The sequence below is a fragment of the Chlamydotis macqueenii genome, chromosome 16 (assembly GCF_036417535.1).
Source record: "Chlamydotis macqueenii isolate bChlMac1 chromosome 16, bChlMac1.mat, whole genome shotgun sequence".
NCBI classification, from domain to species: Eukaryota; Metazoa; Chordata; class Aves; order Otidiformes; family Otididae; genus Chlamydotis; species Chlamydotis macqueenii.
Genome location: NC_141571.1, coordinates 13,125,552 through 13,145,744, shown reverse-complemented (window position 1 = coordinate 13,145,744; position 20,193 = coordinate 13,125,552). Strand labels below are relative to the sequence as shown.

Below are 20,193 nucleotides of genomic sequence, written 5' to 3'. Positions count from 1 at the left end.
ATGCTGAGTAGGGCAGTTATGAAGCTTATTTGTAAAGATACTAATGGCCAACTTTTCTTGTGCTCTCCAGTATTACTACAGCATCAAAGATATCAGCATTGGAGGGCGCTGTGTCTGCCATGGCCACGCAGACGTCTGTGATGCCAAAGACCCTAGTGACCCTTACAGGTACATTTTTCAAAGTCCCGGTTCTCTGCAAAAGTGTTTGAATTGTTATGCTAAGAACGAAAGCTACCGGTGTGAGCTGTGACCTGTCCTGAGCTTGTAATTGTGCCGGTGCTGTTGTTCATGGCTCTGCCCTGGGAACGAATCAGAAACTGGTGCAGCCAAAGTAGCAGAAATGAAACGTTTTCTCAGGCTGCTTTTCAGCCAGATCAGCTCCCAGGTCTGGCTTACCTGCCCACAACTTTGCCATCTCCATGGGAACACAGGGGTGGAATGGGAGGGTGGGTGCACCAAGCCAATACTGTTATTGAACATGGAGGTTTCTTGTGAAAGCCCAGGGCTGGTTCCTGAACTTGTTCAGAGAAGTCTCTTGCTTCTTAAGAACTGGGGCAACGCTGTCATGGTGTCCCATGGTGTCCCAAGAAACCAGAGGCTCTACTGCCCATTTCTACTATTACAAACCATAAATTGGTTATGTACCTAGCTAAACAGCTACTCTGCCAAAGAACAAGAGCATGCAAAGCAGTTGCATTTTGGCTCATGGGACTCTTCCCATCTGCATTGGCAACTTGAAATGCCAAAGAGCTGCTTCAAACCATGGAAGTGTTGCTTCTTAGCCATCTGTTTGCAGCCTGAATGTTGCCTTTATGTAAGTGATGGGTAGGTTCAGCTGGACGAGGGAAGCTTGTATTTCTTTCTCATCAGGATCATGTAGAGCTTTTGGATCTTCTAAAATAAAATTCCAGTGAGTCCCAGCCAAGGTTAAAGCTGCTAAGTATTAAAACAAAGATGTATTGGTAAGCAAGTCTGCCTTAGTGTGCCAAACTCTGACAAAGGGGAGTTCATAAATATTTGAATGTACAGTTTCTTGGTTTTGTTTTAGACTTTGGTGTTGCTGGATGCACAGTACACCCGGATGCCAGGGCAAAAGGGCTTCGTGGTGCAAAGTGATTCTGTAACATAGAAACGCCATGACATTTCTTGGGTTTATTGATGGCTCGGGGCTGTCTGGGAAAGGAGGGAAAATTGAGGGAGGAGAGATGTGTTAGGATCCTTGTTCAGTGCCACTTCTGCTGATGACTATCTCTGCCTCCCGGAATTCCCCTCCTCCACTCTCATTTGGATGCGTTTGGCATCTTGGCTCTTGGCCCCAGACTGTGCTCTGATGTCGCAGTACATGTTCGCCAGCAGCTGTTGCGTTTCACCCAGAGCAGATCGCGCTTACTGGGAGGAGAAAACATTTCCTACTTGGGTGCTTTGTACAGTCAGCATGTAACATCTGTAAAGCCCTTTGGGATACATCAGGACCAAGATGCTGGGTAAATAGAAGAGCTCCTCATGGCATTGCTGTACCCTGTTAGCAAGCCCAGGAGCTCGAAGAAGTCAGCAGAAATATGATACTTCCAGTTGAGAAAATGAGTAATCGTGAAACGCTGCCATTCTCCAAGGCTCCAGCAGCAGCTGTGTCCAGCCCTTGCGCTGAAGTGGGCACTGCTCAGCGGTCATCCCAGTCCTCCTGCCCTGACGTAGCACGGAGCCAGCACGGTGGTACCTGCCGTAACGCGGCATGACCAGAGGCATTGCAGAGGCAGCTGGGGCTCGGACACACTGTCCCCTCATGGCGTGGGCCCCAGCTGTCAGAAAAATATCATTCCTTCAGAAATCTGTGCGACCTGTCTGAGTAGAAGGTGCAATGCGTCCCTCTGCACATGTCCTGCCTCTTCAGATGCTGGTGGGTGACAGGAGCAGGGCAAGGAAATGCAAACAGAGGGAGACAAGGAATGTGAGTTGACCTGACCATATTTAAAATCCCAGTTACGTCTCGGCCTGTCTGGGAAGCCTCTGCTTCTCATTTTAACTTCTCTCTTCTGCACATGCCTGTGTTTCTTGTGCCCATTGCCCAGAAAGGCAGGATGAGCACTTTGATAGAGGTGAGGTGAGCTAGAAATCTTGGCAAAGACTTTGGGACGTGATGGAACATGTTCCTGAGCTGAGTTCCTGGCCATAAATGATAATGTTTATCCAGCTTTGGAAAGTCTCTCTGAAGTGCCAAGTTATGGAGGCTGCCCATCCAGCTGTGTTTAGTTGGCAGCACATCTGGTCCCCGTGTGAGCGGGTACGTGCAAGCCTACAGCGTGCGGGCAGGTACGGCCTCCTCAAGGGTCCTTCCCACTCTTCCCAACTCTCTCTCTTTGCCCCAGGATTGAACACGCTGAATTAAGCAGAGGGAAGGAAAGTTCTCCTGGCTAAAGGTGAACACTGGCAGGATCAGGCACAAACCTTTCTCCTGGCAAACCCTGCGAGCAGTGCGATAAGCATCAGCGGGGACCTGGCACGTTGCAGCCAGAGCCCAGACAGGAATCATGTGTTAACGTGCGGCTGCTGTTGGTGTGAGGTCAGGAGGACCCTGCAAAGGCTCTGCATCTGTCTGATGAGAGCAACTGTTTCCATGGGTTCACTGCCTCATCACAGATGCCACAAGCAAGACAGGAGACAACCAGAGAGTCCAGCTGCTGCTTCTGTGCCTGATGCTGAAGATAACAGCAAGACAACAGCAGCCTGGCTGGTCAGACGCAGATCTGCAGGAGAAGATGAAGGATGCTTTCCAATGGCTTGATCCTGCATGCTGGCTTGCCCTTTCCCATTTTGGAAGGGAAAGCACTGCGTGTACTGGCAGATGTGTGCCATCTCCAAGTCCCTTTTGCAGGTGATTTTCACTCAGAGCAGTCAGAAGCAGTTAGAGGAAGGGGCTTTTTTTTTCTTGATTGTGCTACTCAGATATCCCGACCAAATCCGGATGCTGTAGCGCTTGTGTGCCGCTCTGCTCTGACACAGCTGCTTGCTGGAAACTGTTTATACTGTTTGTCATGGAGCGTCAGTTCCAGTGGGAAGACTGTGGTTTTATCTTTGACGGCAGGGTGACCAGAAAATATGTGCTATGTGAACACAGCCGCTCCCTCTTCTGCCTTGTATATATTCCATCAATGAAACATGTAAATATTGTAGCTGAGGCACATTTGTCCATAATTCATTAGCAGCACGGACTCAGCACAAGGTGCGGTAAAGCTGCCGTGATAGATGAGCTCTCTGAGAGGTCGTTGCTAGCTCTGGGCAGCAGAGACTAAATAAATAGCTCCTTCTCCATCTGAAATGTGCATCTTTACTCATTGAGTGCCATCTTTTTGCGTTCTGGGAACTGAACCAGTACTTTTCAAACATCTTGAACATTAAAGAACCAGGATGCGTGGCTGGAGCCACATCCTCCAGCCAGGGAGATTAACACTGCTCAGCAGGTTTATATGTTCCTTGACTCAGTGACTGTCTTTCTCAACATACGTGTAGATGGACAACAATCTTGATCTCCAGCTGCTGCCATGGAAAAAAGCATAAAGTTTTGTTTCCTTGGAAGTGCTGGGTGGTTGCCAGCCGGGTGAGAGATCTGCGAATGGTTTCATTACAGAGACAAGGCCAAGGTTTTCCTTGCATTGCATCTCCCTCTTGGGTCTGCAAAACACTCGCCAATCCTGGTGATTTCTGCTACTTAGGCTCCAGCCAGCCTCTCAGCGGAGCTGACCGCGGCCGAGCATTTCATGGCATCTGCGAGGGGAGGACAGCCAGCGGGGCTGGGAGAGGGTCAGGATCTCCTGCCTCTCAACCTCTCTGGCTGAAGCAAACATGCTGAGTGTGGATCCTGCCCTCGTTCCTCCAAACTTTCAGATCATCCCATATTTTGTTAAAAAGAGATCACTTGTCCTGTGCTGCTGCTTCTGTCTGGCTATTTGCTATACATACACTTGCAGGTCCCACATCTTAAAAATATATGTAGGCGGAAACCATGATGCTCTGCTCACTGCAGCCATGGAAGAGTGAGTCTGCACCCTGCATTTCAGCCAGAAAGACTGCTCCATTTGTTTCTAGTGTTTAAAAAAATTACATTTATTTTTAAACACTGTTTTTGAATGGAAAAGCATTGGAGGAGGGAGAGATGGGAGTGGCAGACCGACCCTGAGGGGAAATGAGTAATTACACAGATAAAAGCTGGAACATGCTGTATTATCCATAAGTCTAATACAACAGAAAGCGTTTGTGTTGGATGGGAATCGCCTTCTGCTAAGTGGAAGTTTTAGGGATGATGTCATTGATGTTAATGAATCACCGTTGCGGTCGAGCCGGGACGAGATCCGTCCGTTGACCGTCGAGATTTCTTGCCTGGTGCCTCCAGAGCCGCCTGTTTACCCAGCGCAGCCCTGCCTGTGCCGGCTGAGAAGAGCAGGAGGTGCATTTCACAGGGAGCGAGGGGCCAGCATCTGCTGAGAGGCTTAATTTGGATTTCCTAGCCTTCCTCTTCGCATGCGCAGGTATACCTGGAGGAGCAGATGGTGGCCCCTTCCCTCTCCGACTCTGGGCTGTCATTTATTCCTCTCGCACTGCCCCTGCACAGTGGTGGGGCCAGCTTTGTGCCCCTGCACCACGCAGTTCCCTCTCAAGTAATTTATTCCAGCTCAGGTTTCTACTCATGCCACCTCCAACCATTTCCCATTTTACTGTCAGCAGAGCTAGCTAGGCAGTGGCATAACGATTTTCCTCTAAGCCTTGTCTCCATGTGAAGAAAAGAGGAGTGATGGTGGAGGAGAAGGGAGGGAGAGAATAGCATTGGAAGAGCAAAATTTAGTGTTTGGCTCAGAAAAAAAAATAAATCAGCAATTCAAAAGTTAAAAACAAACCCCTGCCTTAGAAGTCTGTTTTCTAGAGTACTTGGATTAACAAATATCACTTCTTTGTGTATCTGACTAAGCACAGCAGGGTTACGTGGCGGCTCCCCATCCCACGCATCCCTGTCGTCACCACAGGCTTGGCCGTACCTCGTTCCTCTCCCTTGCAGGCTCCAGTGCGACTGCCAGCACAACACCTGCGGCGGGTCCTGCGATCGCTGCTGCCCGGGCTTCAACCAGTTCCCGTGGAAGCCCGCCACAGCCGACAGCGCCAACGAATGCCAGCGTAAGTTGGAGCTGGGTTTTTCCTTCCTTTTCCAACTGTTTTGCAAACCACAGATCGACCACATTTCTCCCCCCTTGATGGGACCGGTGTAGAGAAGTCATTCACCGAAATGGTGGCCTTTTTGGCGTGTGGCACGGGGAGAAGTGACCAGTGGCACTGCAGAGAGGGCAGTCTGCACTGCAGTTAACCGTGCTCAGCCGAGGCTCGCGCAGGGAGGCCCACGAGGTCCGTACGGCACTTTGACTCTGCTTGTGTTCCAGTTCCTCCTCCGTCTCCGCGGGTTCGTGCAGGCAGATCTCATTGCTCAATTCCGTCTCCAAGACAAATCACATTTGGATGTGTTTATATACAGGACATCTTTATTTGTCTAGAGAAACCTTTGGTAAATGCCGACAGCGGAATTTATGCTGCACTGGGAGTGCAGAGCGTGGAGCACGGCTACATCACACGATCCCTTATAAACACGGGGCGGCAGAGGACAGTGGGATCTTAATCCTGTGGGTTTATAGAGAGCACCCTCACCATGTGCTGAGCTTTACAGCTCACCTCCATCCCAGATGGGATAAAAGAGGCGAGAACGTTGCCCTCTAAACCAGGCCCCGAGGTTGGGCAATTTCTCTTTCTCGTCTCTACACGCCTGCACATATTTCACTTCTGGTTTTGTTCCTGCTGCATTTTTTTGGTTGCAGACTAGATTTTGTGTGAGAGTTGCTGCTTCTGTGCTTTTGATCTGGAAGACTTCTGGGAGCTTGGGTGATTGTGTAGTCCCCTAGATGCGTTTGAGCATCTTTCCTCGTCAAAACGTAACCTATCCAATGTCAAACTCACGAGGAAGAGTTCATATCTTGAGATCCAGCTGGTGACTGAAGGACCTCTGCGGCCTTGCAGCTCAGCTAACATCTCTTTGTGTTTCCAGCGTGCAATTGCAACGGCCATGCCTACGACTGCTACTATGACCCAGAGGTGGATCGCCACAAAGCCAGCAAAAGTCGGGAAGACAAGTTTGAAGGGGGAGGCGTTTGCATTGACTGTCAGGTAGGCCTGAAAGGCTGCCATGGAAAAGATGGTGGCAGATTCTTGTGTTCGTTTCCACTGTCACCCTGGAGTTCAGCCTGGCTGGCAGCTCTGCCAACCACCTCGCACATCCTCTGTTATCTTAATTAGGTTGCTTCCTGGAAATTTAGTCTCTTTGCCATAGATTAAAGGAGTGTGCACCAGTAGTGAAAACAGCACTTGGGTTCCTAGCTGTCCTCTGGGTAGCACCATTACGTTTCTGACGCTTTAGGGTTAGGTTTGCTACGGCACTGTGCATTGCGAGGGACGCATTGGTGCTGAGCACATCGGAAAGTCCTTGCCTAGTTCCAGTGCTGCCATCTCCCTGGATCTCTCTCTGACCACCAAAATGCCGCTCTCCTTAGCCTCTGAGCTTCCTAATGAAAGTGGGGAAGTGGCTCTTCCACTCCCAAGGTGACTTGAGCTGGTTAATTCATGCAGTGAAATGAAACTGGAGTGACTTTTAGCTGTGCTTTGTTGCTGGGAGGAGACAGATTGCTCCTGTCCTCCTAGCACAAAGTGGTCAGGACAATGGTCATTGCCATCTGAAGCAAGTGAAATGAGCTTGAGATCAGATATGAACCTGAAACTCAGACTGAACTTACAGGAGAATACGTAGTTTGCAGGAAAAGCTTTGTTCTATGTGGAATTTTGAGCAGATTGAGGTCTTCTGTGTGCTGACACTTCTGAGTTGCTCCCTCTGGACCCTGAAGCTGTGAGTAAATCTGGCAGGTGAACATGAATCCTGCAGGCAGAGGAACTGATGCCGCTCTAACCCTCTGTCTTCCAGCATCACACCACTGGCATTAACTGTGAGAGGTGCATCCCAGGATACTACCGGTCCCCTGACCACCCGATCGACTCTCCGTACATTTGCTATCGTAAGTGTGATTTCCTCTGCAGGCCGTAGATGCTTGCTTGGACTTGGTGATGCTGGGGAAGGTGATCTGAAGGACTGGGCTGAGAATTTTTTTCTGGTGTAGAGAGTCCAGCACCATAAGAAATGTAGCTATGTGGGCAGTTCCTGCTGCAACTGGCATTGCCAATTGCATGGAAATGTATGTGCACGTGCAGCCATCTGTACGTGCAAACAGTATGTGTGTCTGTAGGACCCATGAAATCAGAAGTGGTGGCACGTGTTAAGGCTGGAATGAGCTAAAAAAGTCTTGTCACCCCTGCTGTTGCCTGCAGGATAATCCTGCCTTAGCTGTTATCTCTGTGCCCTTTCAGCTGGCACTTGCAGACCGTTGCTCTCCATGCCCTAAGACGGGGATTTCTAGGCAGCAGTGGGTTACACCCATCGTGCTGGGGAGCCAAGCTCATTCTGGTAGCTGTGACACATCAGCTGTTCTGCACGGCATCCTCACAGCAGTGTGCCACCGCCACCTCTCTGGGGAAATTGGGATCTCCTGGAGAAGCACGTTGGGGCTGTGCTGCTTTACTTGGGAGCCTGCAGTGGAACAAGCAGAGTGGGAGCGGTTCCTCTAAGCCAGACCCCTTTTGAAGAGGCAAATTCACACTTTTTATTTTTGGAGAGAATTTACAGCAGATGGTGAGGTCTCTTCTAGGGGCTCTGAGTCGTAGTGATGCTTCTGTGGTGCTCTTGGCTGGCCAAGGGTCTTGGTGACAACCACTGCCAGCTCGTCCCTCTCTGCAGGCTGTAACTGTGAGTCTGACTTCACCGACGGCACCTGCGAAGACCTCACTGGCCGCTGCTACTGCAAGCCGAATTACACCGGGGAGCACTGCGATGCCTGTGCCGAGGGATATCTCGACTTCCCCCACTGCTACCGTAAGTCGGGGGTGTAGGTCCGTGGGGTGGCCGGGTCTGGGACTCCACAGACCCAGCGGGTGCAGGAAGGGCCAACAGCTCCAGTCAGGGCTGCTCTCCAGGTGCCTTTACCCCATGCCACACGGCACTCCTGGCCCAGGAAGAGTTTCTGCACGTGGGAACAAGCCCACACTTGGCTTCGGTGGAAGCTGGACCAGAGCTGAGCTGGGTTGAACCTAACTCTCTGGAGTTGATGGGAGCTTCCCACCTGGCTGGAGTCTCATCTCTCACTTTCTGTGAAAGACATCTTTCTGGAACGCAGGTTAAAAATGACTGAAATGGATCTTTGTTCAGTGGGATGTCTGCACTTTTTTCCATGTTCCACATTTTCATTCAGCCTATTCAGCTTTGGCACTGCCAACCCATTAATATCCCGACAGGATTTCTCTGAGCGTGTGTGATGACCTGTGCAATGTCTCTTTCTCCGTGTAGCCGTTCCAGCTTTCGCTCAGAACGATACTGGAGAACAAGTGCTCCCAGCAGGACAGATAATAAGTAAGCAGTGCGGTTTTCCTTGCTGCTTCGGTAATCGCCATCCTATTATTGCTGTTACATCTTACCACTTAATGCAAGATGAGGTCTTCAGCTCACTGGGCACACAGGTTGTAAGAGAGCCCTGCCACGGAGAGGTTCTGAGAGAGGAGGCAGCTGAGGGCTGGGGGAAAGGAAGTCTTGTGGTCCCCTTTTCATAGACAGGGCAACTCTAGCCTAGAGTGACCATGCGATTGTGCGCTTTATTCTGCGGTCCAGGCCACGTGGGTACATCCCTTCTGTCCTCCCTTTAAGGACCCCCCCAAGACCACAGAGGGGCTGTGGCTGAGCTGGAACCCGAGCTGGGTTCTCCCAAATCTCGGCCTCTGGGTTTGGATACAGTCCTGTCCTTCTGCCACGCCTGCATGCTCTGCGTTTTCCATGTGGTGGGACAGCACAGCGGGTCTGTGCCGATGGCCCACTCCGCACAAAGCTGTGGGTGCCTGGGAAGCACGCACAGGCGGCTGCTTGCTCGGTGTCGCTTTCTTTGTTGTTTTGAAAGCTCATCCGTGTCCTCATCCCTGCTTCGCTCCGCCTCCCTCCTCTGATGCTCACTCTTCTTGGTTCATCTCCTCCTTTGTGCTTTTTTTTAATCTCTTTTCCCACCGAGTCCTCCCTGTCTCATGCTCCCCAGTGTGCTCCAGATAACCTTTTCCTTCCTTCCGGCATTTTAAACTCTGTATATTCCAGGCAGGTTTTTCTTTCCTGAGCTGGAATTTCTCACTTCCCTTCTCATTTCCCCACCTCCCTCTCCCTCTGGTTGTTGGGTGGTTTTTGCCCCCTTCCCTCTCCCCACCCAGCACCCCACGCCGCTGCAGTCGGTGAAAGGAGAGCTGGCTGAGGGCCTCAGCGCTGCTGGCCTGGAGCACGTCCCGGGAGCACGAAGGTCTCAGATGTAGCAGGGCATGGAGGGACCAGAGAGAAAGCGCAAACCCCACCGTGGTTAGCTGAAGACTTTGATTATTGCTGCACAACTCTTGGGCAATGCTGCATCAAATCAGCCCTGTCAGGGCTTGTGCAAGCAGCGTTTGTCTGCTACCCATCCAGCGTTGCCTTGCTACCCATCCACCACCTTGCACGTGTGTGCAGTGATGGTGTCTCCCCACCACCCTGTGACCCCATGAGCCAGGCATAAGTGGTCGCCTGAGCTGGGTTTGGTTAAAACATTCGCATCTGGTAGGAATATTATTAGGAGGCAAATGCTTGAGCTGTTGCCTCTCATGGCAGCTCCGTTCCTGTCCTTATGGGACCTCTGCCCAGCAGCAGAGGTGGGTCAGCAGCCATGCGTGGTGTCGCTTGTTGTGTGTTCCCACTCCAGACTGCGATTGCTACGCCGGTGGGACAGAAGGCAACGCCTGTCGCAAAGACCCTCGGGTGGGGATGTGCGTCTGCAAACCCAACTTCCAGGGAACGCACTGCGACCAGTGCGCCCCAGGCCACTACGGACCCAGCTGCCAGCGTGAGTGACTCGGGGTTCGCGGCCCCTGCTCGCCTCCCTGCTCGGGAGGAGCGTGTCTCCCCGTCCTCTGCTCACACTGAGGAGGAGAGATTCTCCGGCCCCACTTCCAAGCGACAAATTCCCATGACTTCTGCTGGTATTTTCCACCCAGCCCTGACCCTCCAGCATCCTCCCAGCCTGGGGGAACTCTTGAGAAATTCCCTGTGGGTGTGAGCTGTGTGCGAGGCGTGCTTGCTGTCAGCTGTGTCCCCCATCGTTTCTCCAGCGACTGCGTTTCTACCCCAGAGGAACAGGCGCTCTTGTTCCTTTCCTAGGAAGGGGAAAGACTAAGAAGCTGTTTATTTACTGGTGCCATTGTTGCTTTCCAGCCTGCCAGTGCACCGGCCCTGGTCAATACGATGGCACCTGTGACAGCGAGACAGGGCAGTGTCTGTGTCGAACGGGATTTGAAGGGCACTCGTGTAACCAGTGCGCTCCCGGCTACTTCAACTACCCTCTGTGCCAGCGTGCGTATCTCTCCTCCGATGGACCTGGGTGGGCATGTGCAAAGCCAGAGCCTTCTGACCGGGGTTTGCAGGAGGACTGGGAGGTGGTTTTGTGATTGTTTTGGAGGAGATACGGAGTGGGCAGAGATCGACAGCTTCAATGCTTAGGGCGGCACCGAAATGCCTATCTGAGAGCCTCAGAAAAAAAAAAAAAAATCGTTTTGCCCCATGCTGGCAGCTCAGGGCAAACGGTTTCTCTCCGTTGCAGTGTGCGGCTGCAGCGCGGTCGGGACGCTGCCGGGAGGCTGCGACTCTGCCGGGAGGTGTTTCTGCAGACCCGAGTTTGCTGGGCCGCGGTGCGAGCAGTGCAGCCCTGGGCACCACTCCTACCCCCACTGCTCTGGTAAGGACCTTAACGTTCCGTTCCTGCTGGTCTGTCACCTTCTGAAAAACAGGCCTGGTTTTGCAAGACTTTGGTGTTTCTCAAAATCAAAGCCCACGTGGTTTGCACTGTGAGTTTGGCAGGCATGTTCTGGAGCTCGTGGATCGTGCCAAAGCCTGGAAGACAAAGCAGTTTTTATCGGTCACACTTCCTCGTCACAACCCTGCTGGGACCTGGTGTCCCCACTTACATCTTTTTTTGTCTTTTTAGTGCATTAAGCTACTAAACTGCTAAGGAACATTGAGTGGGCTGTAAAAAACCCTCAGTGGTATTTTCCTGGTATGACCATGACTGTAGCTGAAAACATTCCCTGTCTCTGCAGGGGATTAAGAAATTAATTTAGTTCGGATGGAAATGGCTAATTCCTGAGGGGCTGAATGACAATTCAGACCAGCAGTGCTTGGCCACAGATCACATTTCATCAGACTATTGAGAGTCCCGCTCTTACAGCTTGTTCCTGCGATTCCCGGGGTGCGGTGGACAACAACTGCAGCCCAGCTGGCCAGTGCCGATGCCACACGAATTTTGCGGGACACACCTGCAACCAGTGTGCCCTGGGCTTCTACGGCTACCCCAGCTGCACACGTGAGTAGCCACCATGGGATCTCAGGGAAGGGAAAGGAATGGCTGCCTCTACTGGCTTTGTAATGGTTTTCCTTTCCACAATCAGTGTCCAAGGGCTGTATATGAATATAGCTGGCTCTTGCAGCAGGATTCAGTTTTCCTGTGCTCAGTTCACCTGGCTATCTCGTCTGACAGGTGTGCTCTATAATGAGTAAAGGTCTCAGAGAAATGCTTCCCCAAGGCTGTGCCGTTTGTCTGCTCCAGCTCATTCTATGTCGCTAACAGCAGAAGCTGGTGTCTGCCTGCTCAGTTTGGAAATAAAACCCAGTCTGGACCTACGGCCTCTATTCCAGCGACCTGTTAAGGAACAGACCTACAGAGTATGACTTAGGGAGCAGCTGTGGTCCGGACTCTCTCTCCGGAAGCATTGTGTGCAGATGCACATAAAACGTGTGTTGAATTGCATCTGCCTGTCCTCAGGCTTGAGTGCCTGCAGCCGGAGAGCAGGGCTCTGAGTGGGGCGAGCACAGTCTCAGACCACACGTTCAGAGCGTACCCTGGCGCCGTGAGATGCTCGGGTGTGGCTCACCTGACACATCCAGGCTCTTCAGGGCTTTCTCCACCCCAGTTCATGCCAGTGCACAGGAGGAGCAACCGTGCTGAAACCAGAAGGAGTACGGTTGTACGAGGATCAGGATTTGGGATTTCATGTCAGCCCCAAGGTCAGGCTGTCTGCTGGCACGGTGAGAGCTTTGCATCCACTTCCCTGGGCACTGCGTTGCTCCCGGAGCAGAGCTGCTGGTGCCAGGGCTGAGCAATGCCTGTGGCAGGTGCCCGTGGCCGCAGATACTCCGAACAGCCCTCCCCAGCCCTGGGCAGAGCGTTCCCATCTCCCTCCCCGTCGGCAGTCCGACTGGAAGCCAGATGTACTCTTCTGTCTCCCAGCAAGAATTTACTGCTCATTAAAAAACAATCTGTGATACAATTTCCCTGAAGCAACAAAAGAGCATCATCGCCCTCTTGCACCGTACTAAATGTAGATGCCGGAGCCGCGGCCAGCTGGCAGAGCGCTGCTTGCAAATGCTGATGCCGGCAGTATGCCTTTGAAGAGGCTGGAGGCATGGATGAAACGGTCTCACAGAAGTTCAGTAGTCATTTCTATTTTTTTTTTTTTGTCTCATAAACCAGTGTCCAAGTTGCAGAGCTGCAGAGGAGTCAAAGCAAGGGAAGAAGAGGAGAACCTGATTTTATTTTTTTTTTAATCTGTTGGTTTATGAACAGCGTTTTACTGTTAGCCAGTCTGGGGGTTTCAGCCTAAAATGTCCCCTTTGGCAGGGATTTGAGGAGAGCTGGCTGGGCAAGGAGGGCATGGGCAGCTCCCTGGAGCTTGCTGACCTTTCATGCGATAGGGCAGCAGGATCTCGGCGTGTTCGCAGGAGGCAGGTCACGCAGGAAGCCGCAGAGCCGTTGCCCTGCCCTTGCTCTCGGCTGCTGGCAGTGCCAAGGCTGCATTGCTGGCCCAGCTGCTGCCCACGTACAACATCTACAGGGCAGATCCCGATGGCCAAAATCTGCTCTTAGGTGTTTGGGTGCAAATGGGCTTTTGTAGAGTCTGATCTGTCACCGGTTGCTGACCTTTTGGGGAGGAGATCACACGTTCACCCTTTCCTTAACCAGAACTTCGGCCCCACTCCCAAAATATGCCTAAATGTATGTGAATAAGTGTGATAAACATTGCAGCTCCTATTGTTTTTCTTAAAAGATGGGATGTTTTTTACTAAAGGCAAAGAATGAGTGTGTCTGTTATAAATAACCCGTGTTTCTGGCTGCTTTGATGGCGGTGAAGGTCAGGCAGACAAAAGAGGTTGCTGGTGGGAAGCCGTGAATGCAGGGCTCCCTGTGCCCCGCAGCTCCAGCAGTTGCTCTCCCCAATTTTGCAGCCTGCCAGTGCTCCCGGGAGGGCTCTCTGCACAGCACCTGCGACCAGGAGACGGGGCAGTGCAGCTGCCGGCCCAAAGTGACAGGACTGCGCTGCGATAGCTGCGTGCCGGGCGCCTATGGATTCCCGCACTGCGAAGGTAGCCCCCTTCTCCTCCCTGCCTTGGGACGTAGCCATGTGGTGCTGGTAAATCACAGAATCGCAGGATAGTTTGGGTTGGAATGGGCTTATCGTCCCCCAAGAGCTTTGCAAGGGAAGAAATATAACCCCCTTAGGAACAGCTGGGGTGTGAGCTGTCTCTATAAACCCCTCCTTGTGCCTCTCTCCTCTAGTGGGCTCCTGTAACCCAGCAGGGTTGGTGACTGCAGATCCCTCGCTGGCCCCGGTGAGTATCAAATGAAGCCACCAACCCCTGCAGGTCACTTTTGTGTGATCCCCTTTTGTTTACTTTGGACCAAGTCCTTCCTTAAGCACAGCCCGAAAGCAGCCGTTACCCATGCCAGAGTAGCAGTCACCACATTTGGCCACCGTGCTGCAAGTTCTTACCTGCTCTTCTCTCCCCCTCCCTTTCCCCAGGGCTCCTGCGCGTGTCGGGCGTACGTTGAAGGCCCAGCTTGTGACAGATGCAAGCCCTTGTACTGGAACCTGACTCCAGAGAACCCCTACGGCTGCACGAGTAAGGAAACAGCATTTGCATGACCCCAAGAAGTCCCCTCCATGCAGGTGGGGTAAAACCCAAACCCAAGCCATTGGGGACCCTCATTGCTGGATGGAAGGGGTATCCTTTCTTCCTTCTTCACCCTGAAGCGGCATGTCAAAGCTGGAGTGATCTGGGTAATCCCAGTTGGAGGGGGGAAAGGCTGGAGCCTGGAGCTTTTTGCTTGCATTGAAACACAAGGCTCATGCAATGAGTTGTGTCTTTCTCAGCCCTCCCTGCAGACCTGCACACTTAGTATTTCATGGACAGAAAAGGCAAATGTCTTTGGTAGTTGTGTCCTCGGCAGTAAGTGTCCAAAATGAAATGTAAGCCCTTGCGCAGCACTACCCTCTGCTTGACCAGTTCCCAGCTCCTCTTCTCCCAGCCAGTGTGGTGTGGTGGGTACTGTCCTCCATCAGATTTCTGCGCAGGGGCTGATTGATCTTCTTTCTTGTTCATCTCCCGCTCTCCAGGCTGCAAGTGTGATACCAAGGGCACCATCAGCGGAATCGCAGAGTGCCAGCAGGTGGGTTTGCTCCTCTCTGCTTCCAGGCACCTCCAAGCTTGTGCTATGTTGGGAATGTTTCCGCTCCATCTCTCCCAGCAGCTGCTGGAGAAGCCTGTCCTGACGTAGAGCTCTCAAAGTTTGCACCACAATCTGGGCTTGCATGAGAACATAGGATTAAGACCTGTCATAAATTAGGCACCTAAATATTTCTGGGTCTGGCCCAGGATGCTTGGATTTTTGTTTCCCTGCATTGTTGGGTAATAGAAATTATCTGGCTCTTATCTCGCCCACCCACGCGCAGGAAGCTGTGTAGAGCATGAAACTCAAAATGCTTCTCCAGCATCTCAGACTAGGACCCAAATAACTGAGAAACGGCTTAGCCATGACGAGCAATGGGAGGGACCGAGCTTCCATGCCTGTTTCTCTCCTAGGGCAACGGGCAGTGTTTCTGCAAATCCAACATCTGTGGCCAGTTCTGCTCAACATGCAAAGACGGCTACTTCAACATGGAGAACGCAAATTACTTTGGCTGCCAAGGTGAGCTCCCTTCGTGACATGTCGGGTGAAGGAGGAGGACAAGAGGACAAGAGCTGACCCAGGTGGCTCTGCATATACCAACTGGCTGTTGGTCTTGGAGAGAAGAGGCAGGAAATGTCCCACCTCTTGCTTTTGATCATGCCATGGCCCAGAGCAGGGACTGGGTCTTGCTGTGGATCTGGAGACCTGAGTTCATACTTTTGCCACCATTGGACCAGGACCATCAGGCTGGGGAATGAAAGGCCAGGAAAGATGCCCCCTTGGATATCATAAACTGGTGTGTTTTCTCCACGGCCATGTCCTTGCAGCTGTGTTTCTCCTGTTAGGAGCAGGTGGGCATGGACATGTGGGGTTGGCTGGTCTTTGTCATGCCCATGGGAAGAGGTAAAGGAGGAGGTCCTGCCGCTCTCAGCTGGTCCATGTGATCCTGGCAGGGCTGGGAAGAGGCAGCAAGGCTGCTGCTGGCAGCAGGGCTGCGGCACCCAGCCATGAGGGTTTGCAGACCTTGTTCCTCCCGCAGCCATCAGCCGTCTGGAAATAGCTCGGTGCTGAGGTGGAAGAGGAGCTGATCCAACTGGGGCTGGGGCCAATGTGAAAATGGATACAATGGAATAAAAATAGTGGCCCCAGCCTCCCAGCTCACTGGGGCGTGCCTTTGATTAGTGACCAGGAGCTCGTTAGTGTGGCGGGAATGTAAACAGGCGCTTCCTGCCCGCAGGCTGCCGGTGCGACGTCGGTGGGTCCCTGGGGCCATCCTGCGAGGAGCGGAGCGGAGCCTGTCGCTGCCGGCAAAGCACACGTGGCCCCACCTGCACCCAGTAAGCTGCTACCAGGAGGTGCACCTTGGAGTGCTCTGCCTCCCGTTCGCTCCCTTGGGGATGGTGTTCTCTCCCACCATGGGGATGGGGACGTCATCGTCTGGGCTGCTGCCACGTCAGCCGCATGCCTGGCGGAGGCGGCCTCTTGCCTCTCCCTCCAGGTAGCCCAGCAGGTAATGGTGCTCCCTCTCTTCCCCAGACCTGCAAGGGACCATTATTTCCCTGACCTTCACCACTTGAAATTCGAGCTGGAGGAAGGCACCACGCCAGCTGGCCGGGCTGTGCGCTTCGGCTACAACCCGCTGGAGTTTGAGGGCTTCAGCTGGCGAGGATACGCACAGATGTCCTCCATCCAGGTATGCCTGGTGTCTCCATCCCAGCCCAGCTCCCCCTGGGGAGGATGTGGCTGGTGGAGGACTGACGTGCTTTTTTGGCACACGTCTTCCACCCCAAGTGCTTCTCAAACCCCCAAAGTCACATGATGACCGACATAAACAGCAGAGGGTATATATAGCCTGTTTGCACAGATATTTCCTGTGGTGCTGGGGATGGCGTAGACTGATGAGGGGAAAGATCCTAAATTGGGAATCCCCTGACACCCTAATCCGTTTAGACGAAGGTGGTAGCTTGGTGATTACTTACAGGGATGTCTGTAAACACTGTCTCTGGGTTTCCCTGTGGCTCTTTCATCTGACTCTGCTCTTTCCTGCAACTCTGCATAACCTTCCCTCCCTTTTCCAAAAATAAATTAGCTCCTCCTTAGCTGCCATGTTCAGCTTGGACCTCTTGTTACCATTCTGCCTCTGCTCTTGCTGTTAGCTGTTTTGCTGTACCGATGGTTTACATTAATCTGGAGTTGTCTAAGCCCTAGAAGTGAAGCTGTTTCATCTGTTGACCCTTTTTTCTCCTCGGTGGATTCTTCTTCTGCATGGCTCTCGCAGAAGTGTCGCCTGTGTGTGTGTTTGGGGATATGGGGTGCAGGGCAGCGATGCTCTGACAGTCTTGTCCCATGTAAGATGTTCCTTATCCTGGTGCATGTACTTTCAGTTTTCTTCACTTTTTCGTGCTTAGGTAAAATAACAGAGAGTCCAAATGCGTTAGCCATTTCCTGTTGAATTTGTAGGTAGGAGGTAAGCAACAAGCTCCTGTAGACCCCCTTGAGGAAACCCCCGCCTTAAAGTTTAAGGATGGAGCTCATACTCAAGCTCGTGGCTTTTGTTTTGCATCCAGTGTTGATGTTTGAGATAGAAATAGGCCTTCATAGAAGGGCTAGCACATGGCTTTCTGCTGGCAGGTCTCAACTGTAGTTTACTCTCTGCGAGATCCTTCCAGTTTGCTCTCCACTGGAAAGATGGTGTGTAACTGGAGCTTTGGAGAGCACAGCACCCTCATTATGAGTCTCTCTGGGCAGACCTCAACTTTTCTCTGTAGGCAGGAGGGTATTTAAGCTGATGCTTAGGTCTCTTTGAAATGGATGGGACTTAAGCATCTCTTAACTCTGGGGTCTTGCCAAACCGTGGCCAGGCAGGCAGAGGGCTGACGCACCCATCCGCGGCACGCTCCGTTAGCACCACTAGTCCTGAGCACGGCGGGTTCCCCAGGACAAGGCGCCAGGTCCGTTTGCAGCCTCCTCTGTAGGCATCGGGGCAGAGCCCTGTAAGCACAAGGGCAGGCGCTTCAGCGCTGGCTGGTTACAGCACACCAAGCCCGAAAGCAAGAACTTCTTACAACCTTTCCTCTGGCGTGATGTATGCTCCAGGACAGCCGAACCACCCTGCTGTGCCAGAGCCTCTTCCAGAGCCTTTCCACCCCCTTCCCGCAGGCAGGTTGCTCCCTTGGTGGCCGGCCCCAGCAGGGACAGCGTCGCGAGGCGCCCGTGCCGTGGCTGTGCGGTAGGGCCAGTGTGCTTGTCTCTTCCTTGCGCTGTGGCATGTCGCTTTGGGAGCAGTGAGGCGAGCAGCTGCGCTTGGGCTGGTAGCTGTCGGCGGTGGAGGTAATTGAAGGTGTGCTCTGCTTCTCTCCCCTTTCTCTCTCCCACCAGCCCAAGGTAGTGGTGACTCTCAATGTGACCTCCCCCGACCTCTTCCGCCTCGTCTTCCGCTACGTCAGCCGGGGGCCCGCCACTGTGGAAGGGAGGGTCTCGGTCGTTGAGGAAGGAAAGTTTAATGTTTGTGGCAACTGTAAGTGCGTTTTTCACTTCTAGACTAACTCAGAGCATCCCACGCTGCGACACTGCTCCTCTGCCCCTTCTCCTGCCCCAGGTGTGCCCATCCCAGGTGTGCCCGTCCCCAGTGTGCCCATCTCAGGTGGCCGGCCAGCGCCGTGCCGTGGGATGGCGAGGGAGGGGGAAGAGAGGCAGGCAGGCAGGTAGGCAGGCAGGCGGGTGAGGCTCTCCTGCAGAGCGGGTGAGCGGCCAGGAGCTGGCCCCCCAGTGACATGTGCCCCGTGTGCTTTTTTGCTTTTTGCAGAATAAAATCAGAGTCACTGTAGACGTGAAGGAGGCAGAGCTCTATCTGTTCCATGTCATCCTGAGGTATATTAATTCAGGAGGGGCCACTGTGTATGGCAAAATTACAGCTTATCAGCCACGAAGGAGAGGTAAGGATCCCAGACTGCTCTGCTCCCCTGCACCATCGCCACCTCCTCCCCATCCCAGGCAACCTTCTGCATCATCCTTTCCAGAAGACGCTTCCGTATGGCTTTATCCCATTAGTCCTGCCCTTCCAACTCCCAGGCTGATTTGAGCCTGCAGACCCCTTATTTAACAGAGCGGCAGCCAGCGGGCCCCCAGTCCCAGGCTGCGTGCTGAGGACCGTTACCAGCCATGCTGGTGTGAGATACGGCTGCTGTACGATTAGGTAACAGCCTTTCCAGCACGGCACAGGATCACCCCAGTGCCCCAGGCAGAGCTCAGCTGAGTTTCCACAAAACCAGAGTGGGCCAAGTGCTGGGAACTGGATCCAAACTGGCAACTGGATGTGGTTTAATTTCTCATGTGTCCTGGTGTGGCAGGCCTGCCCTCGCCCTACGCTTGTCCCGAACCAGGCCGCTGGCTTCACACGTGATGTGGGGTTTGGAAGAGGCGTGGAATTGCACTTATGAAACAGGCGTTGCACTCTGATGCAGTGTCTTCTTGTCAAGACCTGAGCTGCTGGAGAAGAAGAGGAGCCACAAAAAGATGGTTGAACAAGACTGGAGACCTGGGTATCAAATATTCTGGGAATTAACGTGAGCAAGACTGCATGGGGACAGACCTGAGGCTGTGCAAGTGTCCTAGTGCACAGCTGGCTGATTTATTTTACCTATGGCTCTGATTTTACCCCTCTGACGCTGCAGCCACATCATCCTGCTGAAGCTCTCCCTCCAGACCATACGTGCACAACACAAGGCCGTTGACACCAGCTACCTGATTATCAGTGTGTGAAGTTCTCTCCTCTGTGTTGAATTGACATAGAAGGTGTTTTTCCATTGATGTGATGTGTGAGGCTTGAAATGCCAAGATATTATTTTTCTGCTTTTTTGAGGGGAAAAGTAGCCGATTATTTTTCTGGCTAGTCTTATTAAGCAGCAGAAAGACAAGAAAAGCATGAGCCACACTCATGCTGTAGGATCCCACCAAGGGTCAGGAAGTATTTAATTTCTCCTATCCAGCAGCAGAGCTCATTTGCCTCATAATGTGCTTCCCTCCTTGCTCAGAAGCAACATTTGATTTTTCTGGCGTTGAAGGCAGCTGCCAGACTGACGGTCCAGCAATGGGATGCGGGAGGGCGGCTTCTTTGATAGGCCAGATCGGCTCCAGAAGTGCTGAGCCACCTTCTTCCCAGGTGGAATGGGCTTCACATGGTAAAGGACAAGCAGCCTGGAAAGAAGATAAGTTGGAAGATGTGGTTTGCAAAAAGGGAAGCATTTTCAGAGTATATGATTTGTAGACTGGTTTCTCCCACACCGCCTCCAGAAGCCATCTCAGTTTGAGTTGTCTGTCATCTGAAATGAATGTGAAACTTCAGCTCTTCAAGAAACCTACCCCATGGCCTGTTCATGGAAATCTCTTCATCCCTTGCGTCCTCACCTCTGCTTCCCATCTGAGAAAGTGAGAGCTCAGCCTCAGCTGATGCCAGGCAGGTCACACAGCTAGCACACGTGGGAAGGGGCTGACCCACCCGAGG

General features: G+C 52.6%; 1 protein-coding gene across 4 annotated transcripts in view; it reads left to right on the top strand.

Moving 5' to 3' along the window:
- The window catches only part of LAMA5 (laminin subunit alpha 5), a 92,505-nt gene that overhangs the window by 44,963 nt on the left and 27,349 nt on the right, over positions 1-20,193 (top strand). For 3 of the 4 annotated variants that reach the window (XM_086760433.1, XM_086760432.1, XM_086760431.1), the window contains exons 6-23: positions 71-168; positions 5,048-5,163; positions 6,080-6,198; positions 7,007-7,097; positions 7,874-8,008; positions 8,480-8,542; positions 9,897-10,037; positions 10,406-10,543; positions 10,791-10,925; positions 11,415-11,549; positions 13,469-13,606; positions 13,800-13,852; positions 14,044-14,143; positions 14,638-14,690; positions 15,104-15,209; positions 15,928-16,027; positions 16,227-16,383; positions 18,069-18,207. In XM_086760433.1, coding sequence (XP_086616559.1) covers positions 71-168; positions 5,048-5,163; positions 6,080-6,198; positions 7,007-7,097; positions 7,874-8,008; positions 8,480-8,542; positions 9,897-10,037; positions 10,406-10,543; positions 10,791-10,925; positions 11,415-11,549; positions 13,469-13,606; positions 13,800-13,852; positions 14,044-14,143; positions 14,638-14,690; positions 15,104-15,209; positions 15,928-16,027; positions 16,227-16,383; positions 18,069-18,207 — 2,017 coding nt within the window. Of the gene's footprint in view, positions 1-70; positions 169-5,047; positions 5,164-6,079; positions 6,199-7,006; positions 7,098-7,873; positions 8,009-8,479; positions 8,543-9,896; positions 10,038-10,405; positions 10,544-10,790; positions 10,926-11,414; positions 11,550-13,468; positions 13,607-13,799; positions 13,853-14,043; positions 14,144-14,637; positions 14,691-15,103; positions 15,210-15,927; positions 16,028-16,226; positions 16,384-18,068; positions 18,208-18,495; positions 18,626-20,193 lie in introns of all 4 variants that reach the window. The other variant, XM_086760434.1, reaches the window with a different exon arrangement.